Source organism: Haliotis cracherodii, unplaced genomic scaffold (genome assembly GCF_022045235.1).
Source record: "Haliotis cracherodii isolate W230 unplaced genomic scaffold, xgHalCrac1.p SCAF_14, whole genome shotgun sequence".
Lineage (NCBI taxonomy): Eukaryota > Metazoa > Mollusca > Gastropoda > Lepetellida > Haliotidae > Haliotis > Haliotis cracherodii.
The window spans coordinates 2,574,096-2,601,037 of NW_027266269.1; the positions used below are offsets into that span (position 1 = coordinate 2,574,096).

At 46.4% G+C, this 26,942-nt stretch overlaps 1 protein-coding gene across 1 annotated transcript; it reads right to left on the minus strand.

Moving 5' to 3' along the window:
- Positions 1–39: 39 nt before the first annotated feature.
- LOC139460935 (collagen alpha-1(XII) chain-like) lies at positions 40–26,584 on the minus strand. Its single transcript, XM_071242411.1, has 5 exons — positions 26,538–26,584; positions 23,581–23,635; positions 9,495–9,692; positions 8,221–8,364; positions 40–621 (listed from the first exon to the last, which is right to left on the minus strand). The coding sequence occupies exons 1-5, from the start codon at positions 26,544–26,546 to the stop codon at positions 77–79; spliced, it is 951 nt and encodes a 316-aa protein (XP_071098512.1). The 5' UTR covers positions 26,547–26,584; the 3' UTR covers positions 40–76.
- Positions 26,585–26,942: the final 358 nt, after the last annotated feature.

Consider the following 26,942-nt stretch of genomic DNA (forward strand, 5'->3'; position numbering starts at 1 on the left):
AAACAACAAACTCGCAGCATATGCAGATCATTTATTGGTTACGAAATAACATTTAGTGCAGCTATTTCATCTCCCCTTATGGAGCCATCATCTTCTGTACCACAGCACTGGCTGCATCAGGGGAGCCAATCTGGATGACGTTGGAAGGTCCCGAAGCAATTAGATGGATTGTAGAATTGGCATCTACTTCCGAGATAGCAACGACAAATACCTCAGCTTTGGCTTTCAGAGAACCAATACTGGCAGCAATGGCCTCCCGGTCCTCCATTGTGGTGCACCCATCGGTAAACATGATGACCTTGCTGTCAGCGTCATTGCGGTCGCCATTTATAATTGTACTTGTAGCCAGCTTGATGGCATCTCCAATGTTCGTAGAGGGACCCTCTTCGTATGTTTGCTGCTGGAGAGCTGCCAGAACCCCCGACTTGTTGTTGCTATATTCAGTGAATCTGAATACCACTCTAGCGTTTGAAGAAAACGCTATCAATGCAACGTTAACGGCATCACGGCCTATGATGGTTGAGTTTACCATACTCTCTTGAAATCGTTTCATTTCGTCAAAGTTGGGTTTGCCGATGGAGCGCGACACATCTTCTACAATCAGGATGTCTAGCTTGGAGACTGGAAAACAAACGTACAATGTGTAAAGATTGTTCCTAGCTGGAAGATGAAGGAACTTTGTTGTTTGTTACAATGTTACACATATATGGATAGATAAATAGATAGATAGATTTGTAAATATAAGCGACTAAGGAGAATGAGGATGGTTGGCTATATTGTCTGACATGATTATCCGTGTGAGGGTGTCAATACCGTGAATTTCTTGTTTTGTCTAATGAATAACGCCAAAAGAATACGAAAGTACAGCATAAGTATTTGTGGCTTTTACTTCATGGCGACCATTCAGCTCTAAACTCCCGATTTTGTTTAGTCTACATCTATATTTTGACCGAAGGTTTTCCTTGATATGACCATTTTGGAGTTTATAATTATTATTGACACTAAATGTATTGAGCATCTTCCACATATGCTGCTGCTGCAATTACCCCTACGTCTGCTACCAAAATAAGTTCTCAATCGTAAAGAGTGCACTTCCTATGACTAGTGTTACTGAAAAACTTTTAATAGAGGCGACAATTGCGAAAGTTGTTTTTAATTGTGATAATCAGGGCAATGTGTGGTCTTCATGACAGTTTTAGAAGGGTGGAAATCAGTGTCTGCACGCCATGACAGTTTTTGAAGTGTTATAAACAGTGTGTGAACACCGTAAATATTTCGAAGGTTCTTAATCAGTGTTTGGACGCAATGGCTGTTTGTAAAGAGTGGTTATTAGTGTGCGAACACCAAGACGGGTTGTAAAAGGTGATAATCAGGTAGTAGTCGCTATGACAGCTTCAAAGGGGTGATAATCAGAATATGGTTTCCATAACAGTTCCGAATGATCGAAAATATTGGCATCGTCGCCATGAAAGTTTCAATGGGTTGAACATCAGGGTATATCCGCCATGATTGTTCTTCACGTATGAAAATCAGGGTGTGGTCACTGTGAGAGTTTCGAATGGGTAAACATCAAGGTATGGACGCCAAAACAGTTTTGTGGAGGGTGGGGTAGGGGATAATCAGGGTGTGGACAACCATGACAGTTCCGAAGGGGTTAACATCTGAGTAGAGTTTTGAATGGGTGCACATCTAAGTATGGACTCCAACGCAGTTTTCAGGGGGCGAAAATCAGTGTGTGGACAATCCTTTCGAAGGATTGAAAATCAGGAAGTGGTCGCATAACAATTTCAAAGGTGCGAATTTCTGAATATGGTTACCAGGATAGTTTTGAAGGGGTCTGACTCAGGTTATTGTCTCTATGACAGTATCGAGTTCTTGAAAATCAAGATTTGGACGCCAAAACGGTTTTGAAAGGATGAAAATAAGTGTCAGGTTGCTGTGAGAGTTCCGCAGGCTTTGAGAATCAGGTTGTGTTCACCAGGAAAGTTTTGAATGGGCGGACATCAAGATATGGACGCAAAAACCGTTTTGATGAAGTGAAGATCAGGGTTTGCACAACATGACGTTTTGAAGGAGTGAAAATCAGTGGATGGTTTCCATGACAGTTACGAATGGTTGCAAATCTTGATGTGGTCACTGTAACAGTTTTGAATTTATAAAAAGTCAAAACTGTTCAGTTTTGTTTGGCAGTTTTTGAAGGGTGGTAGTTCGTTTGTGAACGCCATGACAGTCCTTAAAGCTTGATAATCAGGTTGTGGTCGCTATGACAGTTTCGAAGGGGTGAAAATCAGGGCATGGTTTCATAACAGTTCCGAATAATGGAAATAAGGCATCGTCATGAATGTTTCCAAAAGATGAATCTCAGGGTGTGGCTGGTATGACAGTGTCGAAGTGGTGATAGTCAGTGTGTGAACGCCATGTCAGTTTTTAAATGGAGATAATCAAGCTTGAAAATTGCTGAGTGTGGTGTCATACAGCAAACATACAAACAAACAAAAACAATCTATATTGCATATATGCAAATACATAACAGTTTTCGAAGGTTGCTAATCAGTATCGCAATGCCATGACATGTTTTTTTCTATTCTTATAATCAAAGTGTGGTCGCCATAATAGTTTTTAAAGCGCGATAATCAGGATGTGGTCGCCTTTAAAGTTTTTGAAGATGGTAATTAGTGTGTGAACGCCATGACAGTTGTTAAAGGCTGGTAATCAGTATTGAAACACAAAACAGATTGTAAAGGGTGATAAGCAGGTGTTGTCGCCATGTCAGTCTTTTTAAAGGGTGATAGTTGGATCGCCATGCCAGTTTTTTAAAGATGGTGATCGATGTTTAAACGACACAACAGATGTTAAAGGCTGGTAATCAGTGTGTAAACGACATGACTGTTTGTTAGCAGGTTGGGTCACCATGACAGTTTTTGAAGATAGTAATCAATGTGTAAACGACATGATCGCTTGTAAAGGGTAATAAGCAGGTGTGGACGCCATGCCAGTTTTTAAAGATGGTAATTAGTTTGTGAACGCCTTGGCAGTTGTTAAAGGCTGGTAAGCAGGTGTGTAAATGTCATGACAGTTTGTTTCGGGTAATTATCAGATTGGGTCACCATGCCATTTTTTAAAGATGGTAATAAGTGTGTGAACGCCATGAAAATTGTTATTGGCTGGTAAGCAGTGTGTTTACGCCATGACAGTTTTTAAATGGTGATAAGCAGGTGTGCCAGTATTATAAAGGTAGTAAGTATGTGAACGTCATGACAATATATAAGGATGGTAATTATTGTGTGAACGTCACGACAGTTTTTAAAGGGTGATAAGCAGGTGTGGTCGCCGTGCCAGGTTTTAATAAAGGTAGTATGTGAACGCCATGACAATATTTAAGGATTGTAATAAGTGTGTGAACGTCACGACAGTTTTTAAAGGGTGATAAGCAGGTGTGGTCGGCATGCCAGTTTTTAATGATGGTAGTAAGTATGTGAACGCCATGACAATATTTAAGGATTGTAATAAGTGTGAACGCCATGACAGTTTGTAAAGGGTGATAAGCAGGTGTGTTCGCCATGCCAGTTTTTAAAGATGGTAATCAGTGTGCAAACGACATGACAGTTTTCAAAGGATGATAATCGGGTTGGCTCACCATGACAGTTTCAAAGTGGTGTATATCAGGTTGTGGTGGCCATAATAGTACCAAAATCAGGATATGGTCGTTATAAATGTTTGGAATAGAAGCAAATCAGAATATGGTCGTTATGAATATTTCGAATAGGTGCAAATCAGGATTTGATTTTTAAAGGGGGTGAAATCCAGGATGTGTTCGCTGTGAATGTTTAGGATGGGTGTAAACCAATGTATGGACGCTAAAACAGTAATGAGGGGGTCAAGGTAATTATGTGATCACCTTAACAGTTTCTCGGGGGTGGAAATCAGGATGCAGCCACAATGACAATTATAAAGGTGCATAAATCAGAATATGGTTACCATGACATCTTTGAAGGGGTGCAAATCAGAATGTGGTTTCCAGGATAATTTTGAAGGGGTCAGAATCAGGGTATTGTCTCTATGACAGTTTCGATTGCTTGAAAATCAAGGCATGGACGCAAAAACAGTTTTGAAGGGTTGGAAATAAGTGTCCGGTCACTGTGAGAGTTTTGAAAGTGTGAGAATCAGGGCGTGGTCACTATAAATGCTTCTAATGGGTGGAAATCACGTTATGGACACAAAAACAATTTTAAGAGGTGAAGATCACGGTGTGCACAACATGAAGTTTTGAAGGGGTGAAAATATAGATATTGTCGCTGTTACAGTTTCAAAAATTATATAGCAAATACGGTTTTGAGGGAATTAAATCCAAGTTGTAGTTGCCTATATAATTTCGAAGTTTTGAAAATCAGTGTCTGGACATCATGACAGTTGAAGGGTTGACCATCAGTGTCTCGACATCATGAGAGTTGAAGGCTTAACCATCAGTGTCTGGACATCATGACAGTTGAAGGGTTGAACATCAGTGTCTGTACAGCATGAGGGATGAAGGGTTGACATTCAGTGTTTGGGCAGCATGACAGTTGAAGGGTTGACCATCAGTGTCTGGACAGCATGACAGTTGAAGGGTTGACCATCAGTGTCTGTACAGCATAACAGTTGAAGGGTTGACCATCAGAGTCTGGACATCATGACAGTTGAAGGGTTGACCATCAGTGTCTGGACATCATGAAAGTTGAAGGGTTGACCATCAGTGTCTGGACAGCATGCCAGTTGACGGGTTGACCATCAGTGTCTGTACTGCATGACAATTGAAGGGTTGACATTCAGTGTCTGGACATCATGACAGTTGAAGGGTTGACTATCAGTGCCTGTACTGCATGACAATTGAAGGGTTTACCATCAGTGTCTGGACATTATGACAGTTGAAGGGTTGACTATCAGTGTCTGGACAGCATGCCAGTTGACGGGTTGACAATCAGTGTCTGGACAGCATGACAGTTGAAGGGTTGACCATCAGTGTCTATACAGCATGCCAGTTGAAGGGTTGACCATCAGTGTCTATACAGCATGCCAGTTGAAGGGTTGACCATCAGTCTCTTTACGGCGTGACAGTTGAAGGGTTGACCATCAGTGTCTGGACAGCATTGCAGTTGAAGGGTTGAACAGCAGTGTCTGTACAGCGTGACAGTTGAAGTGTTGACCATCAGTGTCTGTCCATCATGACAGTTGAAGGGTTGACCATCAGTGTCTGCACAGCATGACAGTTGAAGGGTTGACCATCAGTGTCTATACAGAATGACAGTTGAAGGGTTGACCATCAGTGTCTGCACAGCATGACAGTTGAAGGGTTAACCATCAGTGTCTGGGCAGGATGCCAGTTGACGGGTTGACCATCAGTGTCTGGACAGCGTGACAGTTGAAGGGTTGACCATCAGTGTCTGTACTGCATAACAGTTGAAGGGTTGACCATCAGTGTCTAGACATCATGACTGTTGAAGGGTTGACTATAAGTGTCTGTATTGCATGACAATTGAAAGGTTGACCATCAGTGTCTGGACATTATGACAGTTGAAGGGTTGACTATCAGTGTCTGCACAGCATGCCAGTTGACGGGTTGACAATCAGTGTCTGGACATCATGACAGTTGAAGGGTTGACCATCAGTGTCTATACAGAATGACAGTTGAAGGGTTGACCATCAGTGTTTGGACATCGTGACAGTTGAAGGGTTGACCATCGGTGTCTGGACATCATTACGGTTGAAGGGTTGACCATCAGTGTCTGGACAGCATGACAGGTGAAGGGTTGACCATCAGTGTCTGTACAGCATAACAGTTGAAGGGTTGCCCATCAGTGTCTGAACAGCATGGCAGATGAAGGGTTGACAATCAGTGTCTGGACAGCATGACATTTGATGGAGTGACCATCAGTGTCTGGACAGCATGACAGTTGAAGGGTTGACCATCAGTGTCTGGACAGCATGACAGTTGAAGGGTTGACCATCAGTGTCTGTACTGCATGGCAGATGAAGGGTTGACCATCAGTATCTGTACAACATGACAGTTGAAGGATTGACCATCAGTGTCTGGACAGCATGAGAGTTAAAGGGTTGACCATCAGTGTCTGGACAGCATGAGAGTTAAAGGGTTGACCATCAGTGTCTGGACAGCATGACAGTTGAAGGGTTGGCCATCAGTGTCTGTACATCATGACAGTTGAAGGGTTGACCATCAGTGTCTCGACATCATGACAGTTGAAGGGTTGACCATCAGTGTCTGTACTGCATGATAGTTGAAGGGTTGACCATCAGTATCTGTACTGCGTGACAGTTGAAGGGTTGAACATCAGTGTCTGGACATCATGACAGTTTAAGGGTTGACCATCAGTGTGTGTACTGCATGACAGTTGAAGGGTTGACCATCAGTGTCTGTACAACATGAAAGTTGAAGGGTTGACCATCAGTGTCTGTACAACATGAGAGTTGAAAGGTTGACCATCAGTGTCTGTACAACATGACAGTTGAAGGGTTGACCATCAGTGTCTGGACAGCATTGCAGTTGAAGGGTTGCCCATCAGTGTCTGTACAACATGAGAGTTGAAGGGTTGACCATCAGTGTCTGTACAACATGACAGTTGAAGGGTTGACTATCAGTGTGTGTACAGCATGAGAGTTGAAGGGTTGACCATCAGTGTCTGGACAGCATGAGAGTTGAAGGGTTGACCATCAGTGTCTGGACAGCATGACAGTTGAAGGGTTGACCATCAGTGTCTGGACAGCATGACAATTGAAGGGTTGAACATCAGTGTGTGGTGGCAATGACTGCTTCGCAGGGATGAAGATATGGGTTTAGCTGCCATGACAATTTCAAAGGTGTGGAAATCATGTTGTGGTCGCTGTGACAGTTAAGAGGGCTTGGAATCAGGATGTGGTCGCTGTGACAGTTAAGAGGGCTGGGAATCAGGATGTGGTCGCTGTGACAATTAAGAGGGCTGGGAATCAGGGTGTGGTCGCTGTGACAGTTAAGAGGGCTGGAAATCAGGGTGTGGTCGCTGTGACAGTTAAGAGGGCTGGGAATCAGGGTGTGGTCGCTGTGACAGTTAAGAGGGCTGGGAATCAGGGTGTGGTCGCTGTGACAGCTAAGAGGGCTCGGAATCAGGGTGTGGTCACTGTGACAGTTAAGAGGGCTGGGAATCAGGTTGTGGCGCTGTGACAGCTACGAGGGCTTGGAATCATGTTGTGGTCGCTGTGACAGTTAAGAGGGCTGGGAATCAGGGTGTGGGTACTATGTCAGTTTGGTCATGTGAAAATCAGGATGTGGTTAGCTATGACAGTTTAGATTGTGTGAGAATCAGGGTGTGGTCACGATGACAGCTAAGAGGGAATAAGAATCAGGGTGTGGTGGTTGTGACAGTTAAGAGGGCTGGGAAGCAGGGTGTGGTCGCTGTGACAGTTAAGAGGGCTGGGCATCAGGATGTGGTCGCTGTGATGGTTAAGATGGCTGGGAATCAGGATGTGGTCGCTGTGATGGTTAAGATGGCTGGGAATCAGGGTGTGGTCGCTGTGACAGTTAAGAGGGCTGGGAATCAGGATGTGGTCGCTGTGATGGTTAAGATGGCTGGGAATCAGGGTGTGGTTGCTGTGACAGTTAAGAGGGCTGGGAAACAGCGTGTTGTCGCTGTTACAGTTAAGAGGGCTGGGAAACAGCGTTTGGTCGCTGTGACAGCTAAAAGGGCTGTGAATCAGGGTGTGGTCGCTGTGACAGTTTGGAGGGGTTAGCATCAGGCTGTGATTGCCATGACAGTTCCAAGGTGGAGAAAAGCAGGCTGTGGTCACTGTGACAGTTTCTAGGGGCCGTGAATCAGGGTGTCATTTCCATAACAGTGCAGATGGGGTGAGAATCAGGGCGTCATTGCCATAACAGTGCAGATGGGGTGAGAATCAGGGCGTCATTGCCTTAACAGTGCAGATGGGGTGAGAATCAGGGTGTGATTGCACAGTGATGATGGAGTGAGGAAAGAAGTGTGGTCACTATGACAGTTTATGGGGTTGGGTGTGTGTGTGTGTGTGTGGGGGGGGGGGGGGGGGTTGGGAGGTGAGGATCAGGACGCATAGGACGCATGATGAATTCATGGCATTTATGTTTCTGTTTTCTTGATTAACTACTCTGCTGACATCATCTATGCACTATCCAACAAGTATAGGTGACAATTCAAAGTAAAGTAGTACCCGAAGACTTACCAAAGCAATATGCTGTCCTTACTGACATCGTTTTGAGACGATATATTTCTCTGCCGCCACACATCCTCGTCCTGATCATATCTGCATAGGTACAAGCGCCATCAAAAGTCCTAAGACACATTAAAGACGAGGGCCCAAATTGTGCTGGAAACAAACACTCAGTTATGACTTTCTGTACAGTAGTAAATACAGTATACTAAATATATTGATGAAATACAGAAAGCCGTGTAATGGTGTCCTGATAATGTAACTACAGTGAATGCAGATAGCACAAAACACCAAACAGAAAAATTATCAACACACATGAACATACACCAACAAAAATCAACAAACTTCAACACGCATCACGCCTATCAACACACATCAACACACATATCACACATGAACACACATATCATACATCAACACATACACAACACATCAACACATATCGCACACTTCATCACACATCACACAATGAACCAGGGGGCAACACCCACCAGACACATAAACACACATCAACACACTACACCGCATCAACACAAACTAACACAGTCCAACAAACACATCAACACCAACCAACACATATTACCGCACACCACCCCCACATATCAACAGACATCAACACACTACAACGCATCAACACACATCAACACACAACACAACAAATCACTACACATCACCACACACATCCATTAATCAACACACATCTTCACACATCAACACACACGCCAACACATCACCATATTTCACAACACAACGCAATACATCACTGTACATCAACACACATCAACATAAACTAACACACATCGCAAAACAACTCATCACCACAAATAACCACATATCAGCATACTACAAAACATATCGCAACACATCACAACGCGTCACGACACATCACAACACATCCACACACATCAACACACGTCAACACCTATCACCAAACATCACAACACATCACCACCAATAACCACACCTCAACATACATCAACACAAACTTACACACATCAGAACACATCAGAACACAACAGCACAAACTAACACACTTCCCCACTATGTAACCACGTCATCCTATTCAATCACACACCACCACATCATGTAATCACACCACTATGTTGTCACATACCGTCACACCATGTCACTCTATGCTACCACACGCCACCACACCATGTAACCACACCACTGTGCTGTCACACACCGTCACACCATGTCACTCTAAGCTACCACACACCACCACATCATGTAACCACACCACTGTGTTGTCACACACCGTCACATCATGCAACCACATGGCTTACTCTTTCTGTAAAACGGGCTTGAGTTTCCACACATGCTTCCTTTTCCAGGGTCTCGGCTGAGCAGCTTCCATTTCCTTGGGGCTGCATACCACCCAGTGGACAGATTTCTGTCATCGATGGTGAGTGAATTTCCTGTCGTTGTGGGGTGTCGAGACTCGATGTTGTCAAGTACTGTGAAGTTTTCACATGGATCTGCATCTAACGGGACATAGTCCAAGCCAGTATCAGTCAGTTCTGTTTACTGATTTAAAAGGAGTGATGTGCCCAGAAATATGTTTGTGTATTTGGTTTTGAGCTTGTTTGTTTGTTTGTTTATACCAGTAATTAACACCAAAAGCACTGGTCTGTGCTATTGGGTAAGATGACCTGCGTCAACTAAGTCAGCGAAGCTGACCATCACTCCCGCCAGTCGCCTCTTACGACACGCATGGGTTGTTGAAAAGTGCATACAACGTATTCCACTGTCCGTACACACTTGCGAGCTAAGTAATAACTGTGGGTAAATTAGAATCGCCACTGGTGGGTCGGGCGTTGTCGACATTTCGTCCGTTGTCCTTTTCACAGGTGAATCCGAACAGGACATGTGTCTTGAGGAACAACTACGATACACAAACTGTACAATTGTCGAACCGATCTTGTGAACTTCAGGTGCTGGTTGGCTTCTTGGCCTCAGTGGACTCAGTGGGTGTTTGCTGCCATAAAGAGTTTCAAGTGTATTCAAGGCACGAACAATGGGATTTCTATACAAAGATCTGATGACATCCCACACGTCAGAACGACCTTTCATCCGACCAATCAAAGCGTCGCTTACCAGATCATGAAAGTGACAGTCATAATGTATATTGTAGTCATGCAACCTCGAAAACGTTATTCCGAACGTCAGTTACGGCCCGTACGACTGATTCCGTCAAAATTATCGTCTATCTCTCGCTTCCGTGCATTCGTCATCTCTCGCCTCTTTCCGTAACCTGCAAGAAGACTCGTCCCCCAATCTATGAATGTTATGAGCGAAAATACGACAAACCGATCAGACTTCGAGTTCTTCATCAAAGAATCCCTCAGGAATAAGTTTTGATTTAACGTATGTCTTGCATCTAAAAATATACCCAAGACACAGATAAATGTGTTCAATCATTCTGTATAATTCCGTATGTCCCGATGTGATTTGAATTGCATCTGAAATATATAAAATATATGGGGAAATATATGTGAACCATTACGCAACGAGTTTACAATTGTTTTGGGTATGCCCGTTTGCGCTAAGACGGAACCTGGTACTATAAACAGACACGCAAGGGGCACGAGTCGCCATTCAGCTTGTCCCGGAATAACACGAGTTGGTCACGAATAATTATCCGTGGGATAAACATTAGTAGTTGATAGCATCGTCCTGGAACCGCTCCTGGCTTCTGATTGGTCGGTTTATGTGATGACGTCACTTCCGGTTTCGGTTTGCGCAGGGCAGTGTTGGTCATGCGCGCGCATCCAAAATGGCGGCACAAAATGGCGGCACTTTCGCATCACGTTCGCATCACGTTCGCATCACGTTCGCATGGAGACACGAGTACAACACCACGTATGCTTACCGATCTCTCTCTATCCGGGGCGGTCGGGTAGCCTAGTGGTTAAAGCGTTCGCTCGTCACGCCGAAGACCCGGGTTCGAATCCCGACATGGGTACAATGTGTGAAGCCCATTTCTGGTGTCCCCCGCCGTGATATTGATGGAATATTGCTAAAAGCGGAGTAAAACCATACTCGCTCGCTCTCTCTATCCTTATAAATATAAATATTACGAATAATAATATTGATAAACGTCTGTTTGAAGACACGCATGACACCACGTTTACATGGAGACACGCTTGACACCACGTTTGCATGGAGACACGAATGGTAGCACACATTTAGACATACACGAGTGCCAACGCCTAGGCGTGGATGAACGAGTGACAACGTCACGCATGTCTATCGATCTATATCTCTATTCTTATCCATATAAATATGATAAATAATCATATTTATAAACGTCTGTTTGAAGAGACGCGTGACAGTACGCATGTAGGATTACACGCGTTGATGAATGAGTGACAACGACATAATCATATTTATAAACGTCTGTTTGTAGTCACGCGTGGCAGCACGTTTGCATGGAGACACGAAAAACATCACGTAGTCATACCTACATCACGTTTATATCTGTGCATGTCGATTCACCTTTCGAATTCAGTCGTCCGTTCCACAACATGATCGCAGCGATAAGGTGATCGTCGCTAACCTACTGTGGTGGTCGGCCATGTCCGCCACTACTGCCGAAGATAACCGAGAGCCGCAGCCCGTGCCCGGGAAGCAGCAGGACCTGGAAATCCTCCCAGCCAATCAGCTAGCCGGGAGCCCATGAGGGAAACAGTCGAGTTTCAAGCATTCAAAGTAAGTAGACGTCTTTCAGACCATTCTCTTATCTTTGATAATATAACTGACTCACCATAGTGTCAACTGGTGCCACTAGTGCTATGATCGTCGGCATAGCACCGACATGAGTTCTCACTATAATGGCGCTGTGAACAAATCCGTAAAACGGGAATAAAAGTCCGACGAACGGAACAGGTCGTCGCATCAGTCATTTTTTCACATCCGCCATCTTGGATTGAAAAACGTGACATAAGTAGTTCTTAGCTTCATTTCAAACGATTTTGAGGTGAAATATTGTCGCACCTTGTCTCTAAGTTGCACCCGTCATCTGCTCCGCACACCCGGAGCAGCTGTCATTGAGAATTAATAGCGAAAATCGCTGATTGTCGATCGGCGCACGTGGCTGTGTTAGTATACACTGCCGACCACGTGCGTCGAGCCCAGGTTACACTGACATGTCAGTGTGGTAATACGGGCATGGCGCGGGATTTTCAAACCACTCATGTGTTTGGAAATAACATGTGAGATGTAACTAAATTATACTGTGTGATTTCTGCATCGTTTGGAGCCGGACTCGCTGCAATTCGTCTTCAAGCAACTCTGCAGAGGAATTCCAAAGAACATTGATTATCGATTGATTGTCCGACTTACCAGGATCGTCGACCCAGCTATTGTGTGGGATTTGTTTCACATTGCTGGCATTTCTGGGATTCATAACGGATTATCACTCAATTATTAAGGACTAATCAATAGTGACTTTTTATTGCTGAATGTTATATTATGTGCAACTGGCTCACGCAAGCTACAACAGGTGAGGTTCAGTGACAGGAACAGTTATTGTGCATGTTTCGATTCGACATACTGTGGGAACACAGATTTTAATACATCGAAGTGTATGTTGAGTACGAAGTATACCAATTCTGCTATTAGAAGCATTTACAATTGCCTGGCAATTCCAGTCAGCAGAGTGCAAAAACAAACGTTGGAGTATATACTGTGTCAGCTGACATCATAGACCGGGTACTGAAGTAGCGAAGGATTTCAACATAACCATGGACACACCGCCGGAAACGCCAGCCATTCGTAGACCCACTTCGCCTGCTAGTGTCTCCTCAGCAGATTCTGTGTCACCAATCAATCGGACGCATGCCTCCATAAAGGGCAAGGGGAGTACCATCACGTCATCTCCGTCCGAGGGGCACCTTGCCCGGGGCGGGTATTCACCAGCCCCCCGGGGCCGCAGCTTGGCAAGCCCACACCATCCACCCCATCCGGATTACCACCGTCGTGACCTACCAGCAAGCCTTGAAGCTTCAACGTCGGGGCGCTACTCCAGCGCTCAACCCCCCTTATTAGGCGGCAGACCTCACCCCTTTCTTACGGACAGGGTAGAGAGGGCTGAATTTCCAGGTTCGCCCTTGGCCAAGTACTCAAGGGACCTGGAGGTTCTGCAGTGGGAATGGGAAAGGGTATATAGAGAACAATATCAGTGGGAAATGGCCACGCGAAGACAGGAACAAGAACGTCAAGAGAGGGAGGAGGAGTATCTACATCCAGGAGTGGACGTTGGACCGGAGTTCACCATGGACCGGAGATTTGAGAGGGAGTTGAACTCGATCAATGATGTCATCTCCAACTTTGAAGGCAGGGCTGCAGGACCACCGGGCAAATTTGTACATCAACCTCCATCGGGGTATACAGGGCCACAACCCAGGTTCCCCCGCAACAGTCCATTTGATCCGCCAAGAATGGAACATTCAGAGAGCAGTGAGACGACACAGGCCAATGAGGTGGTCCATCCAAATAGAGTGGATAATATGGAAGCAGATATTCCTGGAGTGGATTACCGGACCCGAAAGGTCGACGCCAACCAACAGAGACCCCCACAAATAGGCCGAAGTAGGGAGGTCATAAGAGAAGCGCAGACAGCTGGCCGAACAGTTCCCCAAGGCGTGGAGCACAGGTCGGGTCAAGAACGTGAACGAGGTGAGGCGAACCCAAGACCTCGCCAGGATCGGCCCGACTGGGGAACGGGCCTGAAAACGCCACCCATTTCATATGGAGGTAAGGGGAGTTGGAGTGCGTTTCATGTCCAATTAGATACCTGGGCAAGGAATCACCGATGGACCGACCAACAAAAGTTTGACACTCTCTGTCTTTGCTTAAAGGACGAGGCCTTGGGCTATTTCGCCATATGCAAGGGACGTCAACCAGACATATCCTTCGAGGCCATGGCTTCAAAACTGAAGAAGCGGTTTGACAAGTCGGAATTACCCGAAACAGCCCAGATTAAATTCCAAACAATGCGCCAGGAGTCTGACGAATCACTGGAAGCTTGGTCCGAACGCTTGGTAAATACCGCTGTAATTGCCTTCCCAGGCCTGCCCGACTATTATGTGGACCAACAAGTAATAACCAAATTCTGCCAAGGATGTTCAAATAAGGAGGCTAGCCAATTTGTGGCCAACCTGCGACCAAATACCCTAGAGGATGCCATAGACAGAGTTCGCCACTTTCAGCATCATGCCCAAGTCGTGTACGGGCGCCAACCCAGACGAGAGATGAGGCAAGTCCTGGTGGAAGGGGAGCAGGCAAGCCTGAATCGGGTGGGAGAACGACGTTCCATCGACCAACGGATGGGGGAAGTGGAGAGGGACATGGAAGAAATTAAAAAAGAAACCAAGGAAACAAAGAAGGATGTGACAGAGATCAAAAACTTGGTGACGAAGTTGGCAGAGAATATATCAAGAGCCCGCGTCCGTTCCCGGTCCCCCAGTCCGGGGCGCACTGACGGATGCTTTGCCTGCGGCGAGCGGGGACATTTTAAAGCCAACTGTCCGAAGAGAAGTCCTAACCCCGAGAAGAAAGTCAACTTCATGATTCCTCGACCGGTTTCCCCAAACTTCCAGGGGATGAACAAGACGGCCTGAGTTCACCCCCAATCACACCATTAGGCCAGAATACAAGACCACCTGACGTCGAAATGGACCAGTCGCTGAAGCAACCCATGGCGGAATACACCCACTTAAAAGAGTCGGAGGGGCACCTGTCCAATTTGGAAGACCAGAGTACGCTCAACCACTTGGAGGATACCCTTAGCAACCCACCACGTCCCCCGGACCCAACAGTTGAACTGAAACCAACGTTTCTACTCACCCAAGAAGAAAAGGAAGGAGTGGGAACAGGACTGACTGAAGCAGGTCAGAGTTCACTCAACCATTTAGGGGATACCATGGGCAATCCACCACGCCCCCCTGACACGGGAACAGGAATGGCGGGGTCCGATCAAGTCACACCATGGACAGCGGATCCAACAATGTTATCACACCTGGGCCTTCCTGACTAATCCATAAGACAAGTAGGGTACTACACCGATGAAGAAACCGGCCTCCCAATGATTAACATTAGCACCTTGACCCACAAAGCCTCGATCATGATCACCTTGGAGATAGAGGGTTGCTCAACAGAAGCTGTGATTGACAGTGGAGCTGAGATGACAGTTATATCCGACAAGCTGTTCCGTAAATTGACGGACCAACCACCCACAGTACAAGAAGTCGTGTTAAAGAATGCCGGAAGAGATCTCAAAATGAAAGGCTTCATAACAGATATGACTAGAATAAGGATTCAAGGGAAAATCTATCGATTGCCCATATGTGTGGCACCAATAGAAGATGACATGTTGCTGGGAGCAGATTTCATCCTTCGCCATTGCAATAGTATTAACTTGGAGGAGCAGGTCTTAGTTGTCGGTGGAATGGAAGTCCCCATGATGATCAAGTCGCGAAGAGGTCCCGCAGTATGCGGGATCCGGCTGGCATCCAAGACTAGTATTCCCCGAAACTCCGTGCGAATGGTCCAGTGTGCGCTCACTGAGGAGCTCCGTCAGTATATGACGGAACCCGACGAGACCATCTTGGGAAGAGTTCTTATCCCCCGAATACTACACGGGCCAGGCAAGGAACCCATCATATGCATGGTAAATCCCTCCGAAAGTACCGTCAAGCTAAGTGAAGGACAAGAGGTAGGCTTAGCTTTGGAGGTGGAGGAAATCAACCCAGATGAGGATCCCCAAGGACAGGGCTGGAGTGAAACCTCTCATCAGGATGAAGGGGACGCTGACTCAGAGACAGACGATGAAAGTGTCACATCTACTCCATTTCCTAGTCCACCACCACATCTGGAAGACCTGTACCATCGTTCTTCCACCCATCTCAAATTACCAGACAGAAGGAAGTTGGCCGATCTTCTGATCGAGTTTCAAGATGTGTTTGCTCGAGATGAATTAGATCTAGGCAACTTTAAAGCCCTAGAACACACAATTGATACAGGAGATGCTAAGCCAATCAAACAGAGGATGCGAAGAACACCTCTCAGGTTCGCGGAAGAGGAAGAAGCACATCTCACCAAACTGCTGAAGGCAGGAGTCATTCAACCGTCTACTTCCGAATGGGCTGCAGCACCAGTGCTTATACGCAAGTCTGATGGAGGGGTACGTTGGTGTGTAGACTACAGATCGCTGAATTCTGTTTGTTCTAAGGATGTGTTCCCTCTGCCGCTGATAGATGAATGCCTCGACACTCTCGCCGACAGTCAGTGGTTCTCCAAGCTGGATGCTAACTCAGCCTACTGGCAGATAAAGATCAAAGAGGAAGATCGCAAGAAGACTGCCTTTGTTACCAAGTATGGGTTGTTCGAACACGTCTGGATGGGCTTTGGCCTTTGCAATGCTCCGGCCACATACGCCAGAGTAATGTCCTTGATTTTGAGCGGACTTAGTTGGGACATCGTGCTGGCCTTCCTCGACGATGCAGTAGTGAACGGTCCGGGAATACCAGGGCACTTTGTCAATCTCAGGGCAGTGTTGGAGAGGTTCCGGAACTACAACTTGAAACTAAAACCCAAGAAATGTGTCCTATTCCAGAGGGAAATCGAATTTCTAGGCAGGACCATTAGCCCCGGACAGATCCAGATCAACGAAGCGGACCTGACAGTGGTGAAAGACTGGCCTATCCCCAGAACTACCAGTGAAGTGGAAAGTTTCCTGGGATTAGCAAGTTACCACAGGGTGTTCATAAAAGACTATGCCAAAATGGCCGTTCCCCTCTATAACATTACGGGAAAGAAACCGTTCAACTGGGGGAGTGAGCAGCAAGAGGCCTTTGAAGAGCTGAAAGAAGCCCTTATGTCCCCACCAGTCCTGGGCCTCCCCAGAAACACAGGTCGTTTTATACTAGACACTGATGCCTCCCAATACGCCATTGGGGCAGAACTTATCCAAGTACAAGATGAAAAGGAACGCACCATCAGCTATGGAAGCTTCACACTATCCCCAGAGCAAAGGCGGTATTGCACCACAAAAAAGGAACTGCTGGCCGTTATCCGTTTCACCCGGCAGTATCGACATTACCTTTTGGGCCGTCCCTTCACCGTCCGAACAGACCACAGTAGTTTGCGATGGTTGCTGAACTTCAAGGCTCCTGAAGGGCAATTAGCCAGGTGGCTCGAAGAGTTAAGCCAGTATGACATGACGGTAGAGCACCGACCGGGAGCAAAACATCAAAACGCAGACAGCTTATCAAGGATTCCTGTTGAAGACTCCTGTGAACACTACCGCTCTACAATGGAAATTGAATCCTTGCCCTGTGGAGGGTGTAGATACTGCCAGAAAGCCCACCAGAACTGGGGAACCTTTATAGAAATGGTAGACTACACGATCCCGCTTGCCAGCTGGACCCCAAGGGTTCGATCAAACCAAGTACTTGAAGTACCAGAGTGCCCACCCGGAGTAACGTCCAGAGTTTTCTGCACCACAGAAGATCTGTTGGCGGAGTTCTCAAAGGGAGAAGCGGAGAGTACTAAGGACCCAAATCCAAGAGTAGGAACCGTAGCCATCGAAGTGGATGGGGGAGGGGGTGTGACTGTCAGATCGTCAGTCGAGGAGCCCCAGGAAGGAGATGTGGAATCCTCAGGCTCGTTTGGGTATTCCCAGGAGGAAATATTCAATGCTCAACAGGAAGACACAGACTTAAGATGGGTACGAGAATGGATTGAAGAAGGAAAAGCCCCCACAGACGCGGAACTCTATTTATCAAGCCCTGCAGCCAAGTTTTACTGGATCAACAAGGAAATGTTTACAAAAGATAGACATGGTCTCCTGGTAACAAAAGAAGACCCAACCGAGCAGACCCCAAAAAGGCTCATGATCCCTAAGGGACTGCAGGGGGAGACATTGAGGTGCCTACAGCTGGACACCTTGGGGTAGCAAAGACAAGAGAGCGACTAAAAGCTAGATATTTTTGGTATCGCAGCTCCCAAGATGTGCGAGAGTACATTGCTACCTGCAGACAGTGTTCTTGTAACAAAAAGCCACTCAAACATGTCAGAGCCAAAATGGAATGCTTTCACGCAGGAGCCCCGATGGAGAGGGTACACTTGGATTTCGTGGGCCCACTACCAAAGAGTCAAAAGGGAAACGAGTATATCCTCATGATGGTGGACGGCTAGGGCAGCGGTTAATGAGTTTTTTGGAAGGTTCGGTTTTCCATTCCAGATCCACACGGATCAAGGAAGAAATTTTGAAAGCAAACTGTTCCGGGCTATCTGTGAGTTACTTCAAGTAACCAAGTCGAAGACTACCCCATATCGACCATCCTCCAACGGTCAGGTGGAGAGGTACAACAGAACGCTCATGCAAATGGTACGATGTCACATCGGGAAGTCCCAATCCTCATGGGATGAGTACTTGTCACAGCTAGCCAGTGCCATCCGGTCTTCAGTTAACCGACATACGGGCTTCACGGACAACCGACTGATGTTAGGGCGAGAAATCAACATTCCTGCTGATTTGATGTTTGGGAAACCCACAGAGGAGGAAGAATCAGCGCTCTCCGAGTATGTAAGGGACCTCAAATATGCTATGCAGGAAGCTCATGACCTAGCAAGGAGTCGGCTGAAAACTGCAGTGTTGAAAATGAAAAAGGACTATGATCTCAAGACCCTTACACGAACCTTCGAGAAAGGTGATGCCCTCTACATCCTGAACTCTGCGACCGTGTTGGGAAAATGCAAGAAACTGTGCCCAGTGTGGAAGGGGCCTTACTTGATAGTGAGGAAGCGGACCGCCAACTTGTTTGTGGTCCAGGGTCCTCGAAAGGAAATGACGGTACATCATGATCGTATTAAGCCCTGTAGAGACAGGGACTTGCCCATCTGGCTCCAGAGAAGAAAACCGGATAGGCCGGTGGATGACTTTGGGCTAGACTGGCTCTATGAGGAGCCGAGTCCAGAGTCACCCGAAAGAGAGCTGTTCTGTGTGTGTCGGAGGCCAGATGACGGGTCCTTCATGATAGGGTGCGATAAGTGCGATGGGTGGTTTCATGGGGCCTGTGTCGGAGTGAAGCTGGAAGAGGCTGAAACCATGGAACACTATGAGTGCCCACCCTGTAGGGTGGGGTAAAACGTAATTTGCTTAACCTGTAGGTTGATAGGTTAAGTAAACAAGATGCTTTCTCTTGCAGGCAGTTTTTCAACGCGAATCTGACAAGCAGGAAAACGACTACCCACCAAAAAGAGAAATCATGTCAAGCAGTGAGAGGGAGGACCCAGGCCTTGATCCATATTACGAAGGGAAGGTCAATGTGACCATTAAGGACATCTTCCTCCATGGAGCTCCGGTGCCTGAAAAGTACATAACCAGGACGGTGCTGGTGAAATGGGGAAAGTCGCCAATGGACCGGGCCGAGTCACCGGTGGGCGGGCCAAGTCACCGATGGGCCGGGCCAGTTCACTGGAGGGCCCTCTGGTTGATTTCTCCCAGCCACCCCAAATGATACCCCAGGGGAGAGGGGGTAACAATGACGGACGTCGAGAAGGTGGGGAGAATCGCCCGGAAGAGAGGCCGGGCGAGCTCCTCAAATGAGTCGTGGGACGAAGGAAGCCGGGGCGGAGCGAGAAAGAAGGCGTTACAGGTCTATTGTCCTGCTGGAGCGGAGGGCGGGGAGCGCCAAGTGACAGGGGGATGGTCGCCCTCAAGGCGGCGGTCCTCCGTCAGGCGGCGGTCCGCTGTCCCTCGCCGCTCACACAGTCACCCACGGCAAGAACCAGAGTTCCAAGTGCCCGTACAGCCCAGGAACGCTGCAACTTCCTCCTCCCAACGTCGGCCGGGCGCCTCTGGAGTTACCCCGCGTTCCCGTGGGGTGACCAGGGACCGCTGTTCAGCGTGTCCGGTGCCAGGCTGGCAGATCAAGGAAGCTCAAGCAGCATGTGCAGATGGCCCACTTGCCCCTGTACTTCACGGGGAGTGGAAAGCTGACCAGGGAAGAGGCCCAGGATAGAGTCCGGGCCCTACGTCACCTAGCGTCGCTCCTTGTCGGTCCCGGGGCCACCTTAGAAGACCTTCAAGTGCGTGCGGACCGCGGTCGCCGGGTCCCCGAGGAGTGTAAGGTGTCCCCCGAGGCTGCGGAGGACTTACGAACCATGTGCCATCACCAAAAGTGGTCAGTGCCCAGAGAATTCAAATTGCGGCCGGTGAACTCACTGGCCTGCCTCGCCCACTGGCGTGTCCTGGTGGCACTCCTGTCTGAGCTGGAGGGCTCCAGGAGAAATGAGTTTAGAACCATGTTGGAGCCGGTGGGTGAAAGGGGTCGGCAGGAAACCCTGCGCTTTCAGCGCCGGAAAGAGGGGGGACGGGACAAGAGTCCAAAGGCAGCGGGCCGGGTGGTCACCTGGTCTGCTAGCTCGGAGGTGGAGGCCACCTCGGATGAGGAACAGGGCCTAGAGGCCATTGATGTCCATTTTCACTTGGACCGGACTGGGAGGGACCTGCTGGGGCAGCGGCGGGGCCTCTCGGTCGATGATCTCCTGGACCACCCTAGAGCCAAAAAGGGCGTCCAGAAGCCGGTCCAGCTGGTGGGGGGGGTCACAGTCTTCTGTGACCCGGCCACGTACCCCAGCCGGGTCGACAATGACCCCAAGTGGAAGGTCGCCGTGGGAGTCCATCCCAAAAACGCGGGGGACTTTGACCACCAACAATTGGGACAACTGGTGGACCTGTTAACGTCCTCCCCAAATGTCAGAGCCCTGGGAGAGGTAGGGCTAGACAGGACGACCCCATCGCACACGTGGGCCCGCCAGGAAGAGGTGCTGAGGAAGGTCATCACCATCCCCACGGACGACCAAATCCTAATGCTGCACCTAAGGGGGAGTAAGGGTGACCCCTACGGGTCAGATGTGCAAGGTTTGGCCCTCAGGCTAGTTAAGGAGAAGTTACCACCCACCCGGGTGGTTCATCTCCATAGCTTCACGGGGAGAGCCAGTGATGTGAGTGCCTGGCTGGCGGAGTTCCCCAGCACTTACTTTAGTGTCAACTCCCTGGTGCAGGGGTTTGACCGGTGGCAGAAGGAGGGTCTCCGGTCGATTCCTCGGAATCGACTGCTCCTGGAGACAGACTCCCCTCATCTCAGCCCTGGGGGAGGGGGTATCAATACCCCCCACAGGATTGGGGATGTGGCCATGCTCGTGGCCCAGGCCCAAGGGGTCCCAGTTGAGGAGGTCCTGCGCTGCTCCACCAGCAACGCCAGGGCCATCTACAGGATCCCCTAGAGTTGAGGGATGAGGTCAGCCCGACATTTTTGTTGGGCAGTGAGCAGCCATCTTAGCCCGATATTTTTGTTGGGCATCTGGTGCAATATCCAGGGGCCCGGTATTTGTACCGGGCCACAAGAAAAATGAACGTACAGGCATGGAGTTCTGTCCAGGACAGAGGGCAAGGGATCTTGGTTGGAGGACCCCCATTGAGAATAGAAACATGAAAGATGTCCAGGGATCTTAGTTGGAGGACTCCCATTGAGAATGGCAACTTGGAAGATGTCCAAGGATCTTGGTTGGAGGACCTCCATTGAGAATAGAAACTTGGGAAGCGTCCAAGGTTTCCGAGAAGTAATCCAGGTCGGAAAATTAAGGCTGAAAATGGAGATCCAAGGAGTGGTTACTAGTCCCGAAGAGCTTTGGGACTACGAGGTGGATATCTCTATAGAAGATGAAACGTCATAGCCTCTGAAAATCCCGGTGGTCTACCAGGGCAGAATATAGGGTCCTACCCCGCCGCAGGTCCCAGAAGACGTCAGGTTCCTGTAAATAGGGGGGAGTGTGGTGGTTGGCCATGTCCGCCACTACTGCCGAAGATAACCGAGAGCCGCAGCCCGTGCCCGGGAAGCAGCAGGACCCGGAAATCCTCCCAGCCAATCAGCTAGCCGGGAGCCCATGAGGGAAACAGTCGAGTTTCAAGCATTCAAAGTAAGTAGACGTCTTTCAGACCATTCTCTTATCTTTGATAATATAACTGACTCACCATAGTGTCAACTGGTGCCACTAGTGCTATGATCGTCGGCATAGCACCGACATGAGTTCTCACTATACTACTTTCACTTAGACGAACGAATCATTGCGCTACAATACGATCGCCTTGTGGAACGAGACCTTGCACCTCAAAGTTTACAATCACATCATCATACCCGATGACATGATTTGTTGAATTTTGTTGCAAGATCCTTCGCCGATGTGACGTCAGCCTAGCAACAAAGTTGCTGGGTCATCGATTGTGTATAAGCTCGTCTCAGTGATCTATCATCTCCGCACACTATCTTCACACAAACCCTGCCACACCACACCACCTCTCCCTCCCCACCCTCTTTGCGGTGCCGAGCCGCCATCTTGGATTGTGAGATGACCCCTTGGACGCGGACGTGACGCCATCTTGAAGGCGCACGCCTCCCGAAAACGAAAATGCCGTCATCTTGGATGCGCGCGCCACCGGAAACGGAAGTGCCGCCATCTTGGATGAGCGCGCATAACCCACAAAGCCCTGCGCAGGTCACGTGACCTCTGATGACGTCAAACCGAAACCGGAAGTAACGTAATCACAGAAACCGACCATTTAGAAGGCAGGAACGGTTCCAGGACGATGCTATCAACTACTAACATTTGAAAAGGAGGAGACGTTGCACAGTACGTAGGAAGCACTTCCATACACTCTCAACCATATATATTAGACATCCCAAAATGTTCGCTTGTTTAGTTTTAGAAATGTTAATCCAGAACTGCGTCATTATATTTTTTATGCGCAGACAGAATTTGAAGTCGCCAGGTTGAAACGAGTGCCGTAAAGCTCGAGAAAGCTGCCTTCGAAAGCTGCGACTGATGTCGACTTCTTGTTAGTCATTTCAGTCGTTGGTCAAAGTTCGCGCAAGTTCGTTCTGATGTGCCCTATAATGGGATATCCTCAGATCTTTGTTTTGTGGCGGCGAGAACTTAGATCTGTTTTAATGAGATTGCCATCGTAATGTTCTTCTCCTCAGAAGGCACGTGATCGATGTAGCTGATCAATTTTCCTCACACCAATGATGTCACCTGAATGTGTTCAAGAGGTTTGAATCCGATTGTTGTTTCGATATGGGGATATTACAGTAGGTCTATATTAACATTCATTTTTCATAATAATGCGGATCTTTGATCACGTCTGATTCAATATGTGGACGCCAATATTTCGTACCCAACTTACTTCGATGAGCTAATGATTTAATTCAAACTAATTGGTGTTGGTTATTCCATAGAATAGCATGTAAAGTGTCAATAGGACAAGATATATTTGATACCAGTGAGCGACAGTAACCAACTTACACTGGCTGTAGCACGAGGAACAAATCAACAGGAGAAGCAGCAGTATTATCGGATCCTTGAAAAATCAACATTTAAAACAATTGAAAGTCGGCTATAAAATAATTGCAATTATATTTTATAAGAAAAAGTGGTGAGATTTATTTCCTGTCAGCAGCAGTAGCATATGAAAATTCGAACCAAAATGATATATAACACATTAACTGACGGGGAATTTTTTTTTTTTATGTAATTGACATTTTGTCAAAGTTGATCATGTCTATTTGATCAACAGTTTGTAAAATGTAATCTGTGGCTGGGTAATTTTGTGTAAAATTATATAGACGACAAGGCTACACAATGAATTTGCAACGACATGACCCCTACCATGTTTGAATGTTGTACATTTGAGCCGAAAAATCTTAATATATTTATTTTCAAAGATAATCTTTCGAAGATACCCATCAGCAGTTGTATATTATGCGAATTATTTTTTTTAAGTTTTCAAAGGTTTATATTATGTAATATTGTTTAAATACAACCATTTCCAAGTATTCTTTCAGCGCTGATAATGCGTCAGTACAGTTCCTTTTTTATATCATATAGCTAACATCAGATTTCTTCAATTATAAATCAAACATATAAAGAAATCAGCTGATGACCACAGTTTCTGTTGCCCCTCAGTTCATGATCATGATTACTTACTCATGTTATCCAACTCATGTCTGCAATTGTTGTTACTGTTAATAGTAAATATTCTGTACTATGCCCCTCATTCAGTCTTGCTTGACAACGGTATTAGGATCTATACGGAAACGTCACCTTTACAGTATTAGATAAGTTGTTATCCATAAATTATGATTTCGAACAAGTAGGTACATATGCCTACAAGTAGGTATATATTCCAAAATGTAGGTACACTCTTCAAAAAAAGAAACGGATAGGCGTTTTGAGAATTCCAAGTAGATTTATATTTTCCCAAGTAATCGTCAGTAAGACATTTTTTATGTTTGATTCCCGTTAATCATGTCATGTTTGTTGTGCATTGCGCGCAAACACATCACAAAATGTTTATTTTGTTTTTGTTTTTTGCAAATGTTTATCAGCAAAAATGCAAAGGATGCACGGACATTGCTTTCAGAAAAGATTTTCAGCACAATGCACGTGCAAAGTGTTTTGGAGGCAAGAGAAGAGACACTGACTATAAAATTCATCAATTCATTACATATTTTCTGACGTGAACGGAGATCGATAAATGCCAAGATTAACTGCAGCTGACCGAACGTTTGGAAGCAGGGGAGTCCCAATCTGCCGTTGCAAGACACTTCAACGTTCACCAAAGCACCATATCCCGACTATGGGATCGATATACCCGCACTAATTCGACTAAAGATCATCCCAGGAGTGGAAGACCAAGAGTGACCACCCCAGCTCAGGATCTGTACATCCGGTTGCATCACCTTCAGAATCGATTTGCTACAGCAACGGACGCTGCAGGACAAGTGTCTGGTATGTGAAGAATTTCCGACCAAACCATCAGAAATCGTCTGAGGGAAGTGGGAATTCGAGCGAGGCGACCAAAAGTTGGACCTGTCTTGGGACGTATACACCGTCAACTACGTTTCCTATGGTGCAACAGAGTACAGATTTGGGATCTCAGGAACTGGCGACGCGTTTGGTTCAGCGATGAGTCACGTTTTCTTCTTCAACGAAGGGATGGAAGACAACGTGTATAGTGACGTCGACATGAACGTGATACACATGTGCAATGACTGATCTGAATTAATGCTGACAATGACGACAATGCTTTTGTCGATCACTGTGTCTAATTTCATTTGATTGTGTTCACGCATATTCTGTGTAGATACATTTACATCCGCTTAATAAATATCCTTATTTTTTAACTATGTGTTTCTTTTTTGGAAGAGTTTTTATTTTCCAGCAAGTACGTATATATTTCAACAAGCGTGTGTTTGTTCCACCAAACAGGTATACATTCCAACAAGTAGGTATATATTCCAACAAGCAGGTATATGTGCTAACAAGTAGGTATATAGTCCAACAAGCAGATAGAAATAAAACAAACTGGAGTATATGTGATTTAAACAAAGAGTTAATTTCCTCTATTAGTCAATAACCGTAATATAATGTTACATTTGAGTCTTGGCATCTGTCGGCTTAAATCTATATTGATGAGCAGCCTACCGGATGTGCGACGGAGTATAAACATTAATTCCGAATTTGCGAGCGATAACACAAATGTTCCATAATTTCAATCAGTAATTAAGAGAAAAAAGAAATCCGCATCAGGCAGATTTCAGTTCGTGATCATTGAAGGTAAGCTACACGGCAAAAGAAGGAAATACTTCAAATTGGAGTACAAACGTTATCAATACGTTACCTGGCTGAAAATAAAGTTGTCAAAACACTGACAACTTAAGGCCCGAAACACGACTATGTTACCCGTATCAAAATACACCCCCATCGAGTATATCCATTTCTTGTTTGTTTCATTTAATTCACACAAACAAGGATGTGTACTTTCTTGTGCCCGGCATTTTAGTTAATTCGGGGCCGTTCATTTAGCTGGGATACGGATTAGTTAAAGTCAGGTTTAGACAAATTCCACTGAAATAATTACAGAAGATAGACACCTAGGTAAAAATAAAATCTGCAATGTTAAGAAATTTCAATGTGTTGAGTGAGGAAAGGAGATTCAACATTTAAGTCAAAGTATAAATTTTAAGCATGTGGGTAACGGTAAACATTGTGTCTCGTACAGATCCCAGAACATATATTTAATAAAACATTCACCTCCATTCCACTGTTAACCTTTCTCCACTGCAGTAGCCTATACTCATCCCCTTTCCAGCTCTAGGCTCAGGGTTTCCTAAAATACTCACACATAGTGTAGGTTCCCCTGCAGAATATATTTTAGTGAACCTTACATAGAACTTTATAACATACAGAAAACAACTTACCTTCTCCATTGTCAAGAGTTGTACCCAGCGTGGTGCTGCTGCAGGTGACAGACTGATTTTATATGGTTGATGTGTAACATGTGTAGCCTCTGAAATAGCTTGGCGTGGTAGTTTTCCATATATGGTCATTGGAAAAAAAACGACGTTTATTGACGCCTTCTAAGCTTTGTATTTCTGTCCAAATAAGGTCGTTATTTGACATGGGCATTAATGCGAATGAACGATTTTATCAAGCTCCTCCCTTTTCAGCGTAAACCAGCTTATACCAGTATTGCTCGTTCTCGGCTTTCATTGATCAGGTCTTGCGTGTTATGTTACAGGACGGAGTTTATCATACCTTACTCAACGTTTCCGTTCTGTGCATTCCCAATTTCGTAAATTGTTTACGGCAAGTATTTGATGTAA

Coding starts and splice junctions, on each gene's coding strand:
- LOC139460935 (XM_071242411.1), bottom strand. Junction 8,365..9,494: donor AAGCCCGTTTTACAGAAAGA/GTAAGCCATGTG, acceptor GTTTGTTTCCAG/CACAATTTGGGCCCTCGTCT. Junction 622..8,220: donor AAGGACAGCATATTGCTTTG/GTAAGTCTTCGG, acceptor TTTGTTTTCCAG/TCTCCAAGCTAGACATCCTG.